This window comes from Falco biarmicus, chromosome 6, assembly GCF_023638135.1.
Source record: "Falco biarmicus isolate bFalBia1 chromosome 6, bFalBia1.pri, whole genome shotgun sequence".
Taxonomy (NCBI): domain Eukaryota; kingdom Metazoa; phylum Chordata; class Aves; order Falconiformes; family Falconidae; genus Falco; species Falco biarmicus.
In genome coordinates, this window is record NC_079293.1 from 43,255,475 (window position 1) to 43,278,004 (window position 22,530).

Genomic DNA, 22,530 nt, shown 5'->3' on the forward strand with positions numbered 1-22,530 from the left:
GCTAACCTGCCCCAGGAGTTGTGCCTGTGAAAAACCACGGGAAGAGTAGGAAGGATGGGTCTACACTGCAAACACAAGTCCCTGGTTCAACAGTTTCACCAGCTGCAAATTATGGAGTTCTCTTAGTGAAGGTCTTCCAATAACAGCCAAATACCTGAATTTGGTCCCTCCTGGTAAATTAAACAGCAACAAGGTTGAGTACCCAGTCTCTGCTTTTGAAAAAGAGCTTCTGCTATCTTTAGATAAACTCTGCTACAAAATGTCAGCAATTACAGGGCACCTCATAAATGCCTGTAAAAAACCAAGAGGAAATAAATATCTGTAAGCCAACTGGAACATCATCTTTGGTGAAAGAGCAATTGCTGCCCCTTCCCAGTCATCCCAGCTGCGAGCTAAATTGCCCAGGATTTCACAATCTCAGTCAATTTCATTCACAGCTGGCAACACCAGCAAATTGCTTTCCAATGGAGACAGAACTTTACTCCCTCACTGACAGCCTGAATGTTAAAGAGTAGAGGCAGGAAAAAGGGCTGAAGACCTCCAGAAGAAAAACAGACAAGGGACAGGGAGGCACAGTAATACAGAAAGAGAAATTAGAAGCAACAATGGTTTTTGCTCCCTAACAGTGATATCCCACATACAATTCGTATTTACTAGACTATCAACATTTGTCTGTTCTTCCCACAGAGAAAAACAGAACGAATAAATATGTTTACTCCTCAAGCGAGGGTTCCCATTCTTCCTTGGGTTTTGCTCCCAGAATGACACAGTTTTTCCTTAAGAAGTAAGGAAATAATTTTGTGCAGCGACACACCTATGAAAAAACGCATTTTAAAACAGCAACAGTGGTTTTAAGCAAATATTACCCACTACCAGCCAGCTGATGAAAGGTGCTCATCTTCCCATCAGCAGCTAGTCAGCCTCTGCTTGCTGCCATTTTATTAATGAAATACTCATTCCTAAACAATCATCCCTCTAAATAAATAATTCTCAATCAAATGCCTGTTCCAAATGCCACACACGAATGGCAGAATGGTACAGAAAAATTCAGAAAAAAGTCCAGATAAAACTCACAAGACCATCCAGACAGCATGCTAAGCTCCCCTTTAGCTTGTTGAGTCCTGTTGCCCCCTCCCTGGTTAAATTACTAGCTTTTCTGAGTCAAACCCTCATTTCAGGTTTATTTCTAACGCACCTGGCAAGCCACGAGCTCCTGGTATGTGGACAAAAGCAAGGTGTTTCCACAAAGCAGCAGCCAGTCTTCACAGCTTTCTCTCCCTCAGCCATCTCACAACCCATGGTCCAACTCAGCTATGCACGTCCTGCCAGGTTTTTAAAATTATTTTCAAATTTTTTTTCAAGTCTTCCAAATTCACCGAGTTGACCAGAAGCACATTGAGCCACGCTCAATGTACTTTATATGTATAATTGATACACAGAAATTATTTGGTGTCCAGAGGAATGACACATCTAACAACCGGCACCCTGCAAAGCTTTGTGCAGATGTGGCGTCAGGAGCACCGGGACCCCCGCTGTGGTCCCACTCCTCCTCCTGCCACCACGCACATGCCGCAGACCAGCGGCGGCACTGGGCAGACCCCGTAACGCCCAGCCCAGCCCTGCACCACCCAAAATGATATGAACTTCTGAGATGAGAGTACATTAAGAGATTTGTCACTGCAAAAGCTCTCTCTTGCCTCAGGGGCATTACTGTTCAGGGTTTCTAGCAATACTCTCAGGAAGTCATTGCATACTCGTACCACTTCTGTAGCCGTCAAAGTTTAGGCAAGCCAGCTGGTTGTCTCAGCTGAGTCACAGGGCAGTTTGAAGGGGCTTGACATTACTTCTGAGTATGATTCAGAATGTGATTAGGAAAAAATATTTTTTTAGATATGTAACGTCCAAAAGATTTCCTTTGTCTTTCTTTCCAGGGATAAGCAATGGAAAGAGCTTCACAGATCTTGTCTCCCTCATGAGGAATATAACAGACTTAAGAAAAAGAAGGCAAAAATGAAGATGCTGTGGAGGCCATTTCTTTCCAGTGCAGATGATTGTTAGGCATTACTTCAGGGGATTCGGTGATTTCTGAACTGTGAAAATATTCTGTGTTCCATTAGAAATAGATCGGTTTCCATCAAAAGTAAAATCCACATAACAGTGGGATGTGCTTTTATTGTGCTATCAAGAATTATTCTAATTGCTTTAATAACCCAAAGCATGTAAAATACCACATTAAAACATTTATAAAATGTTATGCTATTTAGACTGTCTATGAACTGTTGAAAGTTATTAATTTATCAATAATGCTGACAACATACATTGTAGCTTTATAAAAAGAAGAGTAAACAGAAAAGCTGGTGAATATTAATGGTGCCATTTGAAAAACTGCTGACAAAAATATTAATAGTTCACAAGTTTGCTAGTTTTCAGTCCCATCTGCTGCCAAAATCATTCCCTCCCACAGTTTTACTGTACTCACATAGATCACATTCATCAGCCATCACTTCAACAGTGTCATCCCAAGGTCTAGATGATAATTTGTGTCCCTCAGCCACTGCAGTACACAGCAAACCTGGCACCACAACGGCTAAGCCGTTCATTGGATTTAATAGACCAGACACTATAGGTAGAAGTAATACTGGGAATGCAAACACTGATGACAGTCATGCAAAAACCTTTAATCTAATAGCTCTGTGTTTTTTTTCCTTCTGGCAAAATTTACATCACCCATTCTAATGCCGGATTTCGGTTGTTACACTCACAACAAATGCAATCAGAAATGTGTAATACCCAGGAGATCCAGGAGTTCCCACTCTAAGCTCCTTTCGAGTGCTCAGGTGGTAGGTCACAGCAAGGGAACTGGAGCTGTGCTGACAACAGTTATTTGCTAGTACTCAGAAAACCAAAATGACTGAAAAGTGAGTCCCTGCAGTCCGCTTCACCCACGGTATCACACAGGTACCACAGTCCGCGACGGCACTGCTGGCACATCCTCGCTGGATTTCTGTTCACAGCTGACGGGACTCAGATTTGTCACTAACTCTCCAACAGCTTGGCTTAGGTTGTCCCAGCCAGGTGCCATCATCCTGCCCAGGCAAAAATCACAAAACTTCGAAAAGTAGAATCAGTTTTCAATTTTCTAGCCATTGTTAGGGAGGGCAGTGTGGGGAGTTAATGAAAGGGAAAACCTTTTGTTTGGATGGGTGACAAATGTGTAGAAAAATGTATTTGTTACCCAATACAGATATACTTCTAAGTGAAGTAAATGTAAACAAATAAGAACTTTAAAAATGGATAAAATTCTGACCTCATAATTTGTCTTCTCACTCTTGCTCCTATTTCCTCACACTGCATCTTAATTTTCAAGAACTCAGATTAAAAATTGCTTAAAAGTCACTTCTTACACTGTTTTGAAATCCATTTTCTTCACAGCAGACTAGTAAAAGCATTTCATGGCTCCAGTTGAGCTGGTGATACAGGAAAAAATATGATATACAAGGGACAAAAATTAGAATTAATATGTAATCATTCTATAAAAGATGATTCCCATTGATAAGTAAGCAATGACTCCAGTTTAGACTAGTTTAAGACTATAGCTCTGTATAATGAATCAGTATTCCAACAAGTAGTCAAATGTCCTAGTTTATGGGAACATACTGCAAACTACTGTTCCTTAGAATATTTTCATTATTTAATGTATAAAATGGCCAGATAATTTTACAGTTAGAGCCCCAAGTACTGAAACCAAAGGTCAAACTCCTATTGATGTTAAGTATTTTTAATCAGGATTATTTTTCTAGAATACAATCAAAGACTTTTGTTCTGGAGCTCATTATTTCTTATTCTTTTCTTTAATACCACAAGTATTCTTTAGGCACAGGGGACAGCTAGCTCTCAGCTTTTAATGTTAATTACAGTAATGTCCATAGACATCATCACTTCTTAATTCATAACATAGGCATAAAGTATCAGTTCAGCTTTCTACTTCAGTAGCATAGTTCACTGCACTTCAGGGAGGGGGGTGTGTGTGACAGCTTCCTCTTTTAAAGCTTTTAAAATAATTCAGTAATAAAAAAATTACTTCAGAATTACATTTAAAATAGAAGGGCATTTTATTTTGTGAATTAATTAAAATCAGTAAGTCAGAAGAGAAGTTAAAGAGTAAAAACAAATAAAAGTGCTCTCTTGTATTTTCTCCAGTCACAGAATTCAAAGTTAATTTTGACTTCATACAAAACTGAGATGGACATTACCCATTAGTACAGGCTAGGGATGGGATACAAGATCAAGATGAAGACAGCTATCCCCTGTTATCTACAAACTGCTGTCTTCAGGCACAGCAATGCTCAAAGCATTACCTAAGGACAGTTTCCCATTGACATCTGAGATGTCCTACAGCATCTGGAACACACGGATGGGGCTCACAGATATGGCCAACGAGCTAAAAGAAATCTTGTTCTTGTAGCACATCAGCTGGAGGCCAGACAGTAAACTCTAGAGTATCTCAAATGACACTAGACATCAACATCCAAGCAACCAGACAGGATGTTTAATGTCTCATTACAAACCAATAGAGATCTCATCAGCATCTCAGTGCAGTTTGGAGACCAATTCAATTCTTCAATTCACTCTAAAGTAGACAGGCAGTCACCAGCGAGTCTGTATATAGACATATGAATTTAGTGGTCTTAATCTCAAGCTGAGTGCTACCACAGATGTCTTTAAGTATATCTTTACATTCATCAGTCCCAGCAGTGTTCTAAAACTCAAATAGCAATAACTGCGCCTCGTATGACCCAAATAAATTTACAGAAGTTACATTATTTCCCTTCTCCAGTGACTCTCATGCAAAAATATACTCAACTAGCTTTCCTCTTTTCCACCCTAGTTAAAGATGCATGTCAGTCAAGGAAATGCTCATTTTCTTCACAGAATTACTACAGACAAAAGGAAACTCAGGACTCATCAGCAGAATACTGTTTCAGTGCCTCCAGAAGATAAACAAGAAGCATCTGGATTTTCATTGGATCATTCCTCATTCACTCACCTGTCTACATTAACATTCTAGTACAAACCCGGAGCACACATTTTATATCACCCTCCTGATCATCCCCACTTAACATTTAACTTAGGTTATAACCTACATGTGTTGAAGGAAGCAGTCTTACCATCAAGCTACAAAGACTACATCATAAATTAAGTTTGATTTGCAATCATCAAGAAACAAACAAAGAAAAAACAGTATTTCCAAGCACAAGGGTTTATTTTCTTTTATGTTTTGCTTTATTTTATGTTATGGAAAAAATCAGGGACATAAACACTGATGACAGCAACACATCCATCAGCTTCAGAATTTCTTGGATTATATCCAGCTACAGGACCATCCCACTCACTCCATAAACATAAAAATATTAATATTTAATAGCCTTAATATTTAGGTGGGAAAAAAAACTACTATAAAAACTGTACCTTATAAAATTGTTGTCAGGACCCACAGCTACTCTCATGTAGCAACTCTCCTGTCACATTCTTTTATATTTAAAGCTGACGTGTTATTTTCCTCTAAAATGTTTGGCAGCCATAACAATACTTCAGTTACAGATTAGCTATCATTTCTGTCTGAGGAATTCACTTACAAAACCTAGTTTGGCTGCATTTTACAGGCAAAGCATGTAAAAAATATTTTTTGTCGTCAGATTTAGGAGATATGACCAAAAAGCACATACACTGAATAAAATTACAGTTATGAAGACAGCAAATTTGAAACACACATTATTAAAAAATTAGACACCAGATGGCATCAAAGTGTATGTCCTAAAATGAAGAGGTGGTAGTCATACATCATATTAGAATGAGCAGGCAAAATCTGTGAGAAGTCACTACTTACCAGAGGTGGATTCAGAAACCTAAAATTAGTCTGTAAGCAGCAAACTGTAACTAGATGGCTTTTCCTCTCAGTGATATTCATTCCTGTAGCACCTAATTCTGCCATCAAGCATAATTGTTTCCAACATATTATTTAAGGCTTTTGTAATTTCAGGTGTCTCTCCCTCTCTTGCTTTTATGCAATGCCTTTCTTCTGAAAATTGCAGAGGATTTTATATAAATAATAAGGCATGTAACACTTAAGAATTAGGAAGTTCCGCCTTTCACAGATGGAACAGAAATGGAACTAGCATGCCCCAGATTTACAAATTTTCTGAAGTCATCTTCTCCCAGAAAAGACTACAATAACTCTAATTTGCTTTGGAAAATTACTGTGTCCTAAGTGAACTCTCCCGCAATTTGAAAGCATCTTATTGCAGTAATATCTAGCGCAAAAGAGAAAGGGACTGTTATCTTTCTCCTGAATCAGATTTGGTGATATGTGTCATTACATGTCCAAAACAAGTGAACACTAATGCCACGGAGGTATCAGTCACGACTCTTGCTGCAGGTGAGGTCCATTTCACACTTTCATAAAATTAATTCCAGTCCTGCTATGCTTAAAAATCACATCATATACTCTCCAACCTGAACAACCAACACAAAGTGAGTTCTCTAATAAGTTTAAACATAAATTCACTGATTCATGAGCAAATGTATCTATACCAACTAAGAAAAATCTGATTCCTTGGAGCATTACCATCAGCCTCAGCATGACTCAAAATGATTTTTGGCACCGGCAGGAAGCAGCTGTTTCCCACCCTGCTGCAGCCCCTTTAAAGTTGTAGCACACATTTTTATGAAGAGGCAAGGCTCAGAGCAACTGTTTCTAATTGTTGTGATTGGACAGATGACAAGTAAAATCAGTCCAAGGGCTTGTGTGTGAGGCCATTTTAACAGAGAGAAACTTTCCTCTCCAGCTAACTCACGCCCTGAAAATTCTATAAAGTGGAGCGATGTAGAGAAGGGGCTCATATCACAAGTTTTCTTTGATAAATCACTTCTTGCCAGCCGCCACCATCCTGTAAAGATCCTACAGCTGGCAACAGAACTCAGAATTTGTGCTCATAAAGCTCCTGACAGTACTGCTGTCTCTGCTACAGTGTGGAAAAAAGTAACCTTAGCTGGGCACCTGCGACCCCATCACGCACTGAGCCGTTCGCGTACGGGCAGGGGGACTGGCTCTTTGCTTCTGGTTTGGGGGAGGTTTTTGCGGTTTGGGTTTTTTTTCCTTTTTGGTAATATTAATCTCCATAGTACTCTTCTGAATCAAGAAATTCATTATAAAATAAAGGCCTTTTCAGCAGCTCACTTCAATTGCTCTGCCAAAAAAAAAACACAACAAAAAAAATCATCTTAGCCAGTATTTTTGTGTTGCTTTGTTATAAGCAGCAGAATGGTGAATCTGCCTCCAACTGTTAAGTCATTTAAGGCTGCGTATCTTCAAAGTATTACAAATAATTATGAGACAGGACTGTTACAGGGTATGCTGACTTAATATAGCTCAAAAATAAGAATCACTGAAGATGTGTGCATGCATAAGACTGTCTTACAATGAAGGCATGTGTCTCAGAGAGGGGAACAGAGGAGGAGATCCTCATCTGGGAAAGACTACACAATTCAGAAAATTTCCTTCAAATATTCTTTAGTGGAATCTACAGCTTTTTACCTAACCTTGGAAACATATAGTCATGCAGATAAGGCAGCATTAAATGGATCACTGCTGCCTCTGGAAAGGAAGATAAGTTAGCGTCTGGTACTCAGATACTGGCTTTCTGACAGCTGTTCTTTCTCACAAACTTAGTCTGCCAAGCAAAGATTATTTGGGATTGGCAAATCTGTGCTTTGGAATAAACAAGATCTTTTCTCTGATAGGGTGATGGAAACGGATGCTTAAGACACAGATAACAGTATAGTCTGTCAGGCGTATTATATAGCTTGAGGGGGTCTCAGGGAAAAGGTACCAAGCCACACGAATGCCTACATAGGCCTAACAGTGTTTATGAATCCGTACTGCTCCAAAAGATAGCAAGGGAAGGAAATCTTTCCCTCATACTGCAACACGATGAGAACGAGACAACTCAGCTTCCTACCCTGTGAGAGGCTAGAGACAAAAGGGTAGAAAGAGGAGCGACAAGATGGTGAGGCTGGTGTAGCTGAAACAGTAATGCGGAGAAGTCTGCACAAAGCAATGCTAAGACCTAATGAAAATACCAGGTGGTTTGATTTCTTAAAAAAATACATAGCCTTTTGAGACCACTAACTGCTCTGTAACGAACACCAGCTGCACATGGCACACCAGGGCTGCCAGCATTCATGCAACGATTATCAATCAACAAACTTGCTGCCACATCCGTGACTGGAGATGGAAAAAAAGTTTCAAATGGTCCCAAATTCCTCAGTGTCACTTTGTTAACCACCAGTGCTAAGGCTGGCGCTCTACATACAGCCTGTGCTTTATCTGCAGCCCTAAAGGGTGGGTGCCCTCTTTAAGCTTTACTGTCTCCTAATTGAGGCCAGGATGCTTCACTGGTGAGGCAGTGGACTCAACACTACAGAAGTACAAACTTGTTAAGACTTGTCTAAATTTTAGTATTTTTTTTCAATGCATGCACAGAAGGAGAATTCATCTAATCGTTGTCACTAATTGCAGTTGCTGCCACACATGAGCAATATAATGTGACACCTAAAGTTCTAGTGATGGAATATATTCTTTTTGTTTCCCAGGAGATGTTCTTCAGCAAAATAATCCCAAACCAAACACATTGCATACATGCATATTTACATGTGTATGTGGACAAGCATTTGAAAATTACAGTTCCTCATAAATTTATCCATAAATTACCACTAGTCATAAAAATCTGAAAAGATGTGATGCAACTTAATACACCTGTACAAGGTGCAGGTATCATTGAACTCAGCATCTCTCCTTTTTATTGCCAAAAGTAAGATTTAATTGCAAAGAGGTATTGAATCTTCGTTAAACTTTACTGTTACATACATACTACCATTCACCACCTCAAATTCAAATCTTGCTGACATTGTGTTGGTACAGATTTTCTGTTTGAATACTTGACACCAGCCAAGCCCTGCACTTTTCTTTTACCTGGAGTAATGGATAGCTTGATGTCCTGCAATATTAAAATAGAAGTCAGTTGTATGTTTCATCTCATCAGTATGTCCAGAAACTTCAATCCAGTGTGCTATTGGGAGGCAGTAAACTCCATCTACTATGTTGCTCTGGTTGTAAACACAACTCCGATCATGATGGGGCCCATTACCTAGAACAGAAGAGAGGACAATTGCAGGCTGTGTATCTGGAAAATCTTCTGCAAGATTTGCAGGAGACGTGAACAGAGTATTTATGGCCAGGAGTGGTGTTTGCTGCCTGTTCAAACTGCATTTCTCACAGCACATTACTAACACCTGAAACAGCGGTAACAGAAGTGCTGCTGCAAAGCAAATGTTCAGCATTAAAATAATTTTTTGCTAATTGTTTTTGAAAAGCATTAAAACTGTGTAAGACTCCCACATCATGAACTGTGGTACTTAAAAATTTCAAGAATTATTAATTTCATTTGATGTCTGATAATATGTGACCTCAGCATTTAATGTTTCTGCTGGGTGGTCGTCTTCTGGAGGGTCCAGCTTTCTGTGGCCCCAGGTCTAGCTCTGACAGGGCAAGCAGCATCACCTTGCCTCAGGCTTACTTCTAAAGGAATTGCCAAGCTACGAGAAAGACCTCAGAGAGAGCAGAAAGTACAGCCATTCAAGATCAGAAGGGTAAAACTGCAAACAAAGGTAGGACTCTGACATTGGATTTGTTGCCAGCTTAAGGATTCAAGAGGAAAAACATGGAAAGGCATCAAATCCCAAAGAAAGAAAGGTAGCAGGTGGCGGACAGCAGCCTGGTAGCAATGAATACCTGTTTCAGGGAGGAGAGAAGGGTGGTCCTCCCCCTCCTCTTTCACACCTGCCTGGCCAGCAAAGACACTTCAGGCGTGACAGGACCCAACACTGGTGTCTAGCCTAGAAGCTCATTAAATCCTACCCATCTTTTACGTTTGCTAACCAATAAACAATCGCTTTGTACTCTTCAGATGCACATCCTGCTTACAGGGTCTATTTATACATAGTAAAAGCTGCCCAAAGTGACCAAGAGAGAGACGGTCACACCTGCAATGGCAAGCGATCCCAATCACCTAAAACAGCCTTGTCTAAAGAAAAAATTTTCTCTTACTGTTTTCCATTAACTAATACCCATCACCCCTTCTTCTTCTCTTATGGCAATAGTGCGAGCTTTAGTCCAGAAGACAAATTTTTAATACCATGCCAGAGTAAGCGACCTGAGTTGAACTGGGTCATGTCATCAATCAAAAGGTTATTTTGCCTCCAAATTTTCAGTACATGTAAATTCTCCTTCCCCCCATTTTTTCATACTTATTGTAATACTAATTGCCATGTAGGAATTATTGTGCAGATTGGAAGTGACCTAGTCTGTGGCTTGCTTTTAACGTAAGCCTGTTACACTTATAAATTATTAATGATGTTAGAACATTTCTGAGTAAAGTTATGCCCGAAGGAGTATCTTCAATTTCACGCTGCACATAAATGCATGACCAGCTTTCAAGCACCACATTTAGGGAAATTTGCTACAGCAAGAGCATTTTTGGAGATGTTTTAATGCCATGATTAGAGAATAAGACTAACATTTAATACTAAAGCTCCAACAATCTCCTTATTTCCAGCTGACATGCAGCATGTCTTACCATAATTCTGAAATACTAACATTTACCAAAAAGAAAATACTACGCAGAAAACTATTTTCGCTTTCTATATTGCTGAACCATTACGCATCATATGCAATGGTAGGACACACCTTTTGATAAATAAGGTGAGCAAGATCAGTATATAGCCCTTGAAGTTACAAATCTTACCACTATATTTTTATCTAACATTTCTAATTGTTTACACATTCTTACCACTTTTAAACAGTATTTGAAGACAGCAGTATACATCGACTAATACAACAGCATAACAAAACCTAGGGATGTTTATGGCACTTAATTAACTTCATATATTCAGCAAAATCTTTACAACCATAAATAACACATCTTGCCTTCCCGTTTTATTCTCTGACAACTGTCTGTAGCGATGCACATCACCATGGTCCTGCCATCACAAGGCTGTGTCTGATCCTGACCACCACCCACCCACGGGCAGATGTCCCGGCCCATCCCCATCCCCAGGGAGGTGTCTGATGCCCAGGGCTGGGGCTACCCCTGCTGCCCCCGGCTGCCTGCTTCTGGCTGCCAGCCCCGTGGGGTGACCCCAGGGAGCCACCAGCCCTCATTGCACCCTGGAAGTTTTAAACCATGTTCTCAGGATCTCTGGCTCTTTTGCTACTCCCAGCCCTACTTCTCCTGGCGTGCAAGTGCCTGGGTGCCCTCCCTGGCTCCCACAAGGACTGCCCCTTCCGTTGCTCACAACTGTTCCTCCTCTCTCACGAGTGTTTCTCTGTGAACTTTTGCAATCACAATCTGTGTTCTCTCCCTCCTGCTTAATTTCATCTTTCCTCGAATCACTAGTCAGTCCTACAAGACAACAAAGCCTCTGCCTCCATGATCCCAATTGCACCACGACACGCTTCCTACTTTCCCATTTCTAGCCGCTGCTGCTTGACGTGCATGCACCTTTGTCATTTGCCAGTTTTACTGTCCATCCTCCTCCTCTAGTTTTAATTTGGCTGGTTTTTTAACTTCCTTCTCTATCATCTGCCTTCTTAAATGGCAGTAACCTCCTGGCCTTGTACCCTTTTCACGTTCACCATCCTTCATTCCCCAACCTAGCCTACATGAAAGTGGACCCAAGAGTAAATTGTCATGAGACATTTGTTTCATTTGTTCCCTCAAATAGGTTTTGTCAAATCTCATTCTGAAAAGCTTCCTTCTTTAATTGTTATTTATTGCTGTTGATTTTTCTGCACCACTTGACCTCACCTTCCCACTGTGGCCTGCAGTCAAACAGGAATCTCGAAAGGTATGTTACCACTTTGGCTGTAATACTCCAGTAAACAAGAACAGCTTGCATTCTTAACATTTGTCATAAGAATTGCATAGCTCTTTACTACTCCTTAAGTATTATTATACCAATCCATGAATTAACATTAGCTTCTAACTGAACTATGACGGCTGTGCAACAGAATGTATGTGCATATACATTCAACACATTTTTTCATGTGTGTATATATATTCATGTATTTGTTGAACATATATTCAAAAAATACAGTGATATAATTTCAGGGGAGAATGCTACCATCGCCAAGAAATACTGATTTAGAGAACAGTGTGATCGCACTGAGCTGTGTTCAGGAAGCTGAATTCTCTATTCCCCTTGCAAGACTTACAAAAGAAGGCAACTACCACAAATAATCAGGATCTCACTACCTAGGTAATATCCAAATGATACACAAGTGCTTCTCGCCACAGTTTGCTTCACAAGACACATTTAACACATTTCAAAAAAAGAGAAAATTGTTTTAACGGTCCAGGTTTCAAAAACAGAGAAAATTGTTGTAACGGTCCACATCATGCTTCTGCTAGCAGTTTGTCACAGCAAACGCACAGTATTTTGGATGCCATAAAAGAACAATGCAAGGAAACAGTTTCAGAAGTAGAACCAGGTGACAGTTTTGAAGGAGTATGTAGAACTCATGAATGATTTAGAGCTGCTATAAAAGGGCTAAAGATTGAATTCTCTCAACTTTAATCTTCCAGAGTCATGTAATATGAAAATAAAAGTCAACCAATAAAGCCAGCTTTTGTTCAAGGTAACTGACCATAAACCATGTTTTAAATAGAAAATAATTAGCATCACTTACATGTTCTGTTGTATATCTGCAGAATGTATACAGCTAGGACAATGGGCACAGCTTGGGTGACAAGCAGAAATTATTAATTAGCTGGATAACCCTCAGTTCTTCCTTTTCCATCCCTATCTTTTTCAGCCTTTCCTCATGAGTTTCCTCTGTGTGAAGCAAGGTGCATCAACCTAATGGTATGAGCTATGTCCAGGGAAAACATGCTTCAGCCTCACTTAGCCCCTTCAGCTCTGCTGACAGAGCAGGCTCCTTGCATCTCATCTGGGGTAGAGTTACATGAGCCCGTCAGGCTCCGACAAGCTGGCCCAAGACCTCCCACAAGCACTGGAAGAGTTCACACCAAGAAGAAAATAGCTTTCAGAGGCAGGATAAAAATCTGGCACAGAGTGACACATCAACTCTCTCCTCCCTCACCGCAACAGACCAAGCAAAGCCCTTTCTGGATGTGGAAGCCTGAAGCATGGGGTGCTTCCCCACACCCAGGACAGCTCCAGGCAGTGACTGCCAGCACCATGGATCAAAGACCACTGCCTCCTCGCTCTCTCCCTAGTCCAGGGCTGTTGGTGTGGTTGGTTAGTTTGGGAGGAGACAGAGCACATGTTGAAGGCAGTGGGACCAAGCTCCGCAGCATCTGACTCAGAGCATCAAAAGTGTCTTGTGGCCCTTTTTAATTCCTTACCTTCTGTTCAGGCACCAGAGAGAAAGGATAGCGGCCCGTGCAGGCAGAAGTGCCGTGAGACTGCCTGTATGTGGAGTCAGGACATGCCTGCTCATGTCTGAAGCTGCTCGTAACCACACCAACTTCCTACTCCACTTCTAAGTTTGTCCTACCCCTATATTTGTCCCTATTAAGTTCTGTATCTGAAAGGACACTGCACCTTTGCATTTTCCAAGTGACTTCGCCAAGAAGCCCTTCCCCATGAAAGCCATGCTCAGCAGCATCGCTTATTTCTCAAATGCACAAAGTATTTCATAAAGTTACTGAAACAGAGAGCCGAGTGCTGAAGCTTAGTTTCTGCACCTGAAGCCTGGGAAAGCTGCACCTACAAGCTGGGAAGGCTATCCTGACCGTGCTGGGCAGCCACGTCTGCCAGGGTGCCTCTGCATCACTGTCTGGCATGGCACAGAGAAGGGCCAGGGCTTAATTTGCTGCAACCCAGCATGCTTCCAGGACCACAAGTGCATGTCACATCTTTACTGGGAAAAGTGTGCACCATGGCCGGTCTCAGGCACACGCCATCCACATGGACATTGAACAGCCGGAGGACTTCATATCCCTTTTACAAGCTGGGTGCTCTAGACTTCACGCCATTAGGAGGGCAACAGCTTGAAACAGATGGTGCTGAGCCGAAGGCATGCTGCAGAATCCCTAGGGGAGCTGCGAGGCAAATTCTCACCAAAAGGAACCCTTTGATAAATAAATTGTTACTATAAATACATCCGCCCCCTTACAATAACCAGTCTCCCCATGCTTACCCAAACCTTGCGCAAAGAGTTCAAGATACTTTGAGTAAACCCTCCGTGAATTCCCAGTCTCTAGAGTGGGAATTTATCACAACTCGCATTTAAACACCATGCTCAGGCCCAGCAGCTGTGTAACTCCTCACCAGCGTCTGCCAGACAACAAGAGCTCCAGTCCCAGAGCTCACAGCACACACCGCCAGACCACTGGGTAGGCTTCCAGGTACCTTTAATATGAAATAAACAATTATTTGGGTGAATTTTTAGGGTTTTTTATAATCAAGAAAACTGTGCAGCCTCAAAGATTTGGGTGATTTTAACAGCATTTCAACTTTTCTGTTCCTAGAGCCCATAGTAAAGCAAAGAAAATCAAATCTGTTTTCCACTCACCTATACATCTTTGCAGAAGAGAAAATAAGCACAAATGCTCTTTGAGAAAGGGCAATACACAAGAGAAAAGACAAGTTTTTACAGTGCAAACCACTTCTAAATTAGTATTTTTCTTCATTTTGTTTTTATTCACACTATTCCAAGTAGCAAATCATTGGCTTAACTATTTATTTTTGGGAGGCAAACACACAATCATTTAAAAACATGTAAAATTCAGCCATAAAAAAGGGTAAGTTACATATGTGAACGGTACCGATCCTCTTGTCAAGCGATCACATCGACTTCCCTAATTAAAGAACTAAAGGAATTTGCATGAGTTTATTAGAAGGCACGGGTCCTTGTTTAACCAATAGGGTAGCACCCTTTTTCCTTCAATAAGATCCAGAATGATTTCATTTCAATTCCATCTTTGTGACTCTTCACAGCAAAAATGCTTATCTGAAAGAAAAACATAAAAATGAGTTTCTAGGCATTAAATGACAAAGCTTCTCATTGCTTTTGCAACCCCCTTGTTTGTCTCTACTGCAGATGGTTGTGCAGGAGAATCCACTGATGCAGGGGACTGCTGGAGAGCAAAGCAACCAAGCAGCCTTGCTTACAGCTCAAGCCTCACAGGGAGCTCCTTCAAAATCTGTGTGACTGCACTTACGGCTCCTGATTTAATGCATAGGAAGGATGACCAAAGTGGTCAAGAGGGAAGCTGGCTGTGCAACCGACCAAAGATTAAAACCACAGATCTCCACATAAATGATAAATGGCACTGGCAAAAGATGGAGACAGAACAAACCAAAGGAAAAATAGGTGAAGATACAGTAAGTAAAAGATGTCCAAAGACTGAGGACTGGAAGAAGATAAGCAGGGACCAGAGGAGGATCTTCTGAAATTTGATCTAATCACATAGAGTAACAGAGTGCAATGAAAACCCATCAGTTACTATTTTATTACAGCTGTACTGCAGGGATGAAAAAATTATAATCCAGCAGTCTGCCAACAGCACAGACTCATGCTGACACAGAGGACAACTGCATGCAGATTAAAAGAAGAGTCACAGTGGTGAAATTATCAGCTTGATCTCAAAAGATAATGAGCAAAATCTGGGTCAATGAAATTTCTCAGCACCATTAAGTGTGGCAAACAGAAGAAAACATGAATGAACAAAAAAAAAAAATAAGATTGCCTCTTCCACTGTCTCTGCAAGGCTCTTTGCAGAAAAGCCACTTAGTGTGCTGCTCAGCCACAGCTCTCCCAGCTACCAGCTTTTTGCATTTTTTTATCTTTTCTACTGTTTGAGGGAAGGTATGTAGAAACTCCAGGGCACAGCAGCAGCCATAGGGGTGCTGTGTACCTTGTCCCTGCCTTAGGCAGACCCTAAACCACAAACACAGAACTTCCAAACCTCCAAACCCAGCAAGGTCAGTGTGTTTCTCAGTTCACTGCTACTTTTGAAAAACCACAGGGCTACTTAGACAACCTTAGATGCACACATTAGCTTCAATGGCAACTAACAAATCCAAACAGCAAGCAGCCAGGCAATCTTCAGATCACCTGCTTACAAATCAGTAAGAGCAAAGACTTACTCTTGTAATCTTTGCCATAAATTTTGCATGAAGCAGCAGGCTTTACACATCAAGTCAAAATTTTAAGTATGCCTAAATATTATAACTAATTACACTTGCAATATTAAATGAGGTCCTTTAACAAGGTAAATTAACATCTTGAGTTTGCTGCTTAGAAATTCCCCTGGAAGAGTTTAATAACATCATAAGCACCATCAACACTCTGGGGGCAGAGAAACACAGAGGGGTTGAGGAATAGAAGATTTAAAAAAAAAAACAGTAATAGAACAACAGGAACTATGAGAAACATTGGGAAAAAAAACCCTGCAAAATGAATGATTTAAAAGATTAAGTGTTTGCTAGCTTCCTTATCTTTCATACCAACGAAGAAAAGCCTCAAGTCCCATTTTGGACACAATTCTCACAGTTACCCGAATGTGCTACTGCATGGTGTCATTATCGGATATTATTTTAATTGAACTTCCTTCACTACACTTACGATATTCAAATTCACTTACCCTTTACACCAGATTACATCATGGAAGTCTCCCTGCCGCCTGTCTAAATGAAATTCAATCTCTGATGTCTTAAACCAGGATCTGTCTCAACCCCCCCACAGCTGAATTGCTCCTGACTGTTAAAAGCACAGAGGTAGGGGAGGCTGAATTCCCCTCACTGGAACTGAGTGAAGTCAGGCATTTCACCAGTTTGAACCTGCCACAGGCTCTTGGACCAGAGTCCCACCTTCGTGAAGTCTCAGCAAAGGCGCTTTGTTTTTACACCCCTGACAAAGTGCCAAATAACGCATCTGAATTCTGTGTCATATACTAACCCTTTACTTGTGTGCTTAATGAAAGTATACTTACTCTGCTTTTTAATGCTACTTTTTCTGCTGTCAATAAACCGTCTTCCCTTTAGATTCTGAAAACAGTAGAGGAATTTATAGTATTACTTAAATATCTAATATTGCTATAAGACAAAATTGTTCATTTGCCACACCTGGTTCACTAACTCCTTCATGACTGGTTTGATTTTCAGAAATGCTTCCTTGCATTTTCCAGCCCAAAAGAGATATCCAAACCAAAAAGCAGATGACCATTTGTATCATACACCGCACGTTTACTTCCTACCAGACTTAAATCAGACTGTTTCAACTTCTGATTTGGTAGGGCTGATATATATAACCAAGGAAACAAGTTTTAAACCTATTAGAATCCATGCTGAATTTGAGATTTTGTCTATTAGTCTACTCTGCAGAGAACTTTTCATGGATTTTTTTTTTAATTATGCCAGAATTAGAACTAAGTGGTTTACAAGAAAGCCACCCTCAGCATTTAATGTTGTTAATCAACAAGGCTTTTTTTTTTTACCCCCTTAAATCAGAGATGAAAAAATAAGACATTTCAAAGGCAACTTACAAAAACATGTGTTTCATTTCTCCCTCTATGTCTGATTAGGCACAGATGTTTCTCAATGGGAGCCGCTACCATACAAAGAGTTTTTAATCAAATGCCCCGTCTAATGATGTAGATTAGGCCAGAGATAAGAACTAAAATGGAATTCAGCTCATAAAAAAAGAGGTTCTTCTCACATAGATGGTGGAAATAATATTAAAGAAAATAAGGATGATAGAACAATGGCTGACAGCAACAAAATGTATAGTGTAATACAGCCTTCCGAACAGCTTTGAAACTCTATGTATGCTACTGATTGTTACTTTCTACCATACCAGCCAAGACTACTGAACTATAGGTAGGAAATAAGCTACATCAAAATAGTAACCATGGTAAAATCTTAACCACAGTATCATCCCCGTTACTTACACTTCTCAGGGCTTCTGGCCATTGAAAATAAATTCTTGACCCATATCGCAGGCTGCTGTCACTTGGAAGTGAGGGCAGGGAGTTAAGTGGGGATGGGAAAAATGGTAAATAAATAAAAGTATTTGCAAAACCAATGCATTTATTGTAACTTTACTCACTATAACCACAAATGCTTTAGTTGGGCTCTCACAGCAGTCAGAGCTGGCCCCAGATTGTCTCCGTGGGTAGGAAATGACACATACCTGCCAAATCCAGAGGACTGCATACGTACATACTTATTTTTATTCTTCTAATTGTGTAGTTTCAGGGGCAACTCTCCGTTGATTTATTGATCTCCAGGAGTCTGCTCAGTGTAAGTTGGTTAATGCTGACACACAGATAGGAAGTAATGAAAAACTTCCTACCAATTAATTATACCAGAATCCATGCTAAACCTATGTCTTGAGGGGGATGAAGAACAAAACACCAGGAGCTATTGCACTTTGTAAACAAAATTTTCTCTTCATTCACTGAAGACTTATTGGAAAGTAGATTTCAAAGTTATCCACTTTTACTCATAAAGTTTTCTCACACCTGAAAAGTGTTAAGGCATCTAGCATTGTCCAGAAAGCAACAGCCTTGCACAAACAAAATGTGTTAATTACCCACACTCACTCAACTATCAATATCCAGTTGTGCTTTATGTGTCTTCCTCATCACTACCTACTTCAGAACAAGACTGGGATGGGGGAAGCAAGTAAAACCCTGGATTATTTTCAAAAGCGGAACAGATTAAACACTGATGAAATGTGCAAGTAGCTGCTAGAAACTAGGCAGTCACTGGCTATACGCAAGTAAAACGGCGACACCCAGTGGGAACAATACTACATAAAATCTCTGCATTAAAAGAGTACGAAGAAATGGTATCCTCTCCAGACTGTTTTTCTTTGTTTAATAATAAAAATGCTACCTAATGTAGCGATCTATAGACTAGCTTTGGGAAAGACGACGACATTCATCTAGGCTACAGAAAAATAATGTCACGTCCAACTGTGCTTCACCAGAATAGCCTCAAAGAATTTTTACTTTGCTTTATCCTGCTATGGCTTAGACCAAAATATGTTTTATTCTGTTACAATCTCTCCAATGCAAATGACAACTAGTTATTAACTGCCTATACAGCCTTTAAAGAATCTCTCCCTTTAAAATAAGAAATTATACCCATTTTGTTCCATGGAGTTGAGGCCAATAGAGACTGTTTTAGGTTTCAACACACTTTGAAAATGGAATTTTAATACACCTTACTATCATTGATGTTTTCAGCCAATCAAGTGCTCAACCCTTGAAAGCTATGATCAAATTTTACTTCTAGTATTTCCACTAATTATATTACGACATTATGAAAACCTTTATTACTCCATAAATGTTCCAGTCTTTTTGAACTCTCATCAGAAGTGTATGTTGTCCAACAGATGGCTTCAACTGTAACTAACAAGCTCACAGAAGCATGGACTGGAAATGTTGGAAGGCCAACATACCCAACTGTTTCTAAATCGAACTGTGTTGTATTGTTGGTTTTGGGTGCCCAAGAAACCACAGAGAGCAACAGCAGTTCAAACAAGACACCTTTTCTATCCTCCCCCCTCCCCAAAACTAGAGAAGTTTTCTTTTTGGAAGGAATAAGGCTCTGCTCACCTGTACAAATTACTAGAACACAGGCTGACTATGCTTTTCAGCTTTGTCTCTCGCAAGCTTCAAGCAAACACCAACTACATCAAACTAATGGTTATGTGACAACGGATCAACATTTTAGAATATAACCTTATATTTTTTATATATGTTTTCTCCCCTTTTCAAAATGTAAGGTGTCAACAGACTGCATTCCATCATCTCAAACTACAGTTTGGGGCATACCCTTAGCAACTCCTCTGTCCTATTATGGAACATGTATCTTGCATAGTACCTACAGTTTATTTAGATCAGAGTAAAGGGGATAAAGGCATAGATGAGTGTTCAAGCATAAACTCACAAAAACAAATTCAACTGTAAGTTTCATCTTGTATTTATTTAGTTTTGACAGTAGGCACAATATACTTTTACTTTCCAAGCTGAGACATATAAACCCAGTTCTGAAGAATCTACATCAAAACCAAAGTACAGAGAAAGACACATAGGATGCAGGTGGGGGGCAGGGGATATATACATTCATTTAGTCTTAATCTTATTTCTAATCTATTCCCAGATTTTACAGCTCAACATAACCAACCTGTTTTTCACAGGTAGGCTGTAGCAGTCAGAAACCCTCCTGGGTAACAGGCCTTTCAGCTGAGCTCACGGCAGGTAAACAAAGTACCAACTCTGAAGAAACCTCACTTGAGCCAAAGTGCATACAGCAATCGTGATTTGAGCCATAAGAGCTCAATAGTTTTAAGCAACAGGCCCTGCATACCGAGCTGCATCATCGCCCTGGGACAGCAGAGGTAAGTATCTGAACCTTCAGGAGCACAGGAGAGTCTCCTCTCCCACCTCATCCTCCTAGAGAGGGGAACTAGTGCCCTCCAGACACAAGCAACAAGCCATCTTGTCATTTCTTGCAGGCCAAGCCTCACCTGAAGGCTTCCTACCAGACCACCTGGCAGAACCCAAAAGCCACAGAACACTAGCCCGTGACTTTGACTCTTCTAGCCCACAAGAAAAATAACTTCACTTTAAGTTTCCCCATTGCAGTGGAATGGCTTTAAGGATGAACAAAATTTACACTCAAAACATACGATTCAACATGTACTGTAGTATTATAAAATAATATGCATTACTAATGGAATTCTCACTGAAGTATACTAATGAAAAAATTGGGAGCAATTTTCTTAAATACGGCACACTCGCATCCTATATACGTAAGTATCTGCACCCATAATTGGATAGGTTTTTCTCTCGTTACAGATGAACACCTCAACTCATAAACTTCGAGCTAGGATCATTCTGCACTTTCCTTTATCCCTCATAACCATGGCTTCAAAACTGCAGATGTTTTGTAACTGCTAAATATCTCCCAAAGTACATTTTAATAAACACATAGGATACTAAAGAGCTAAAGCACAGCATTTACTTATCACAAAAAAAGTTTTTTTAAAAACAGGCAGTTGTCTTTTCAAAATGTGATTTTTACAAGAATAAACAGATGACAGACAAAAGTTTTACAGTTGAAAAAATGATCATTAAAACAAATGACACAAAAAGGGACAGCAAGATATTTCTTAATCACTGGACAGAAAAACATCCTTCAGCTCCCTTCATGTAACACATGAAGAACAATAAATTTCAAAGTTTAAGCTAATTTAGTTCTTTCCTGTAAGTAACGACTTAGAAAAAAATGGTTGATATGAATAAGTAATTAAGAATCCCCTCTGCATTTGGATGATATGCCTGTTTGTTTTCTATCATTTGAGCTAAGCTCAAACTGCTGAGCATTCACAATGACAAGAAAAAAAATCCCATGCACGTTAAATCCTAGAAGTGCATCAGTAGCACTACTGCCAAAACATAATTTATTACTCAGACTCCATTTAGTAAATGTGCTCCCAGGTACAGACAATACCTTGAGATGTCATTACTTCCCAACAAGGCAGAAACCATCACCTTACAATCGCAAATTCTCTACAGACTGGAATGCTCTATTACTATTTCTATATTCTGTGTGGTGAGGACTTTTTTTATACACCAGTATCACTGGCATATTATATACAACTCGGCACCTTCAAAAGAGACCCAATTCTGCTTCCTTGGACAGATGCAAAGATTTTTATTCCATAAATTCACTTTTCCTGCATTTCTGCAAAAGAAAAACATGGTTAAAACAGGCAGAATATACTATTTATTTTAGCTGCTAAATAAAACAATTACTATTACACAGTGTAAACAGTACTTCACAATATAAACTTCTGCGAAGGTACTATTAACATATAGTTTTTATTAGCATAAAGAAAAAAATAAATGCAACTTATGACAACACACATGTTTTAGTCTATGTGACAGAATGGCAGTTTAAAAGTGTGATATGTATTCTTAAAATGGGTGAAGAGCAACTGCTGTACAACACATTATTTCGGTATGTGGATTATAAAACTATTTTATAAATAAAAACCACCCTCACAAATTACCTAGGCATCTGTCAGGTCCGTATTTAGTGATTTATGTGACCCAGCATACAGTTGTATTTTAAGATCCTCAGATATAATAGAACAGCACATGCAAACTGACTAGTTATCCAACATTTGTCAACACAGAAGAGAAAAAAGGTGGAAGTCCTACTGCAACAGCACGGCGACTGGAAAAGCTGTGACAAAACCTTCCCTATTTTTTTCCCAGTAATTCCGATAGTAAACTTTACCAGCCTGAAAATGCCACCGTGACATTTCAGCTTACTGAAAAAAAAAAAAGTAACAGATCGCACCTTAAAGCGCAAGTACGAAACTCTGAGCTCTTTACTTCTGGGGAAAGAAAAAAAAAAAAAAAAAAA

General features: G+C 39.9%; 1 protein-coding gene across 12 annotated transcripts in view; it reads right to left on the reverse strand.

The window, feature by feature from the left end:
* Positions 1-22,530, reverse strand: part of EPM2A (EPM2A glucan phosphatase, laforin) — a 49,002-nt gene that overhangs the window by 25,637 nt on the left and 835 nt on the right. For 3 of the 12 annotated variants that reach the window (XM_056342541.1, XM_056342539.1, XM_056342542.1), the window contains exons 2-4: positions 17,079-21,843; positions 14,413-15,094; positions 9,032-9,206 (exon numbers count right to left, since the gene is read on the reverse strand). In XM_056342541.1, coding sequence (XP_056198516.1) covers positions 9,032-9,093 — 62 coding nt within the window. In that variant the 5' untranslated portion in view covers positions 9,094-9,206; positions 14,413-15,094; positions 17,079-21,843. The other 9 variants (XR_008822465.1, XR_008822464.1, XM_056342536.1 and 6 more) reach the window with 7 other exon arrangements.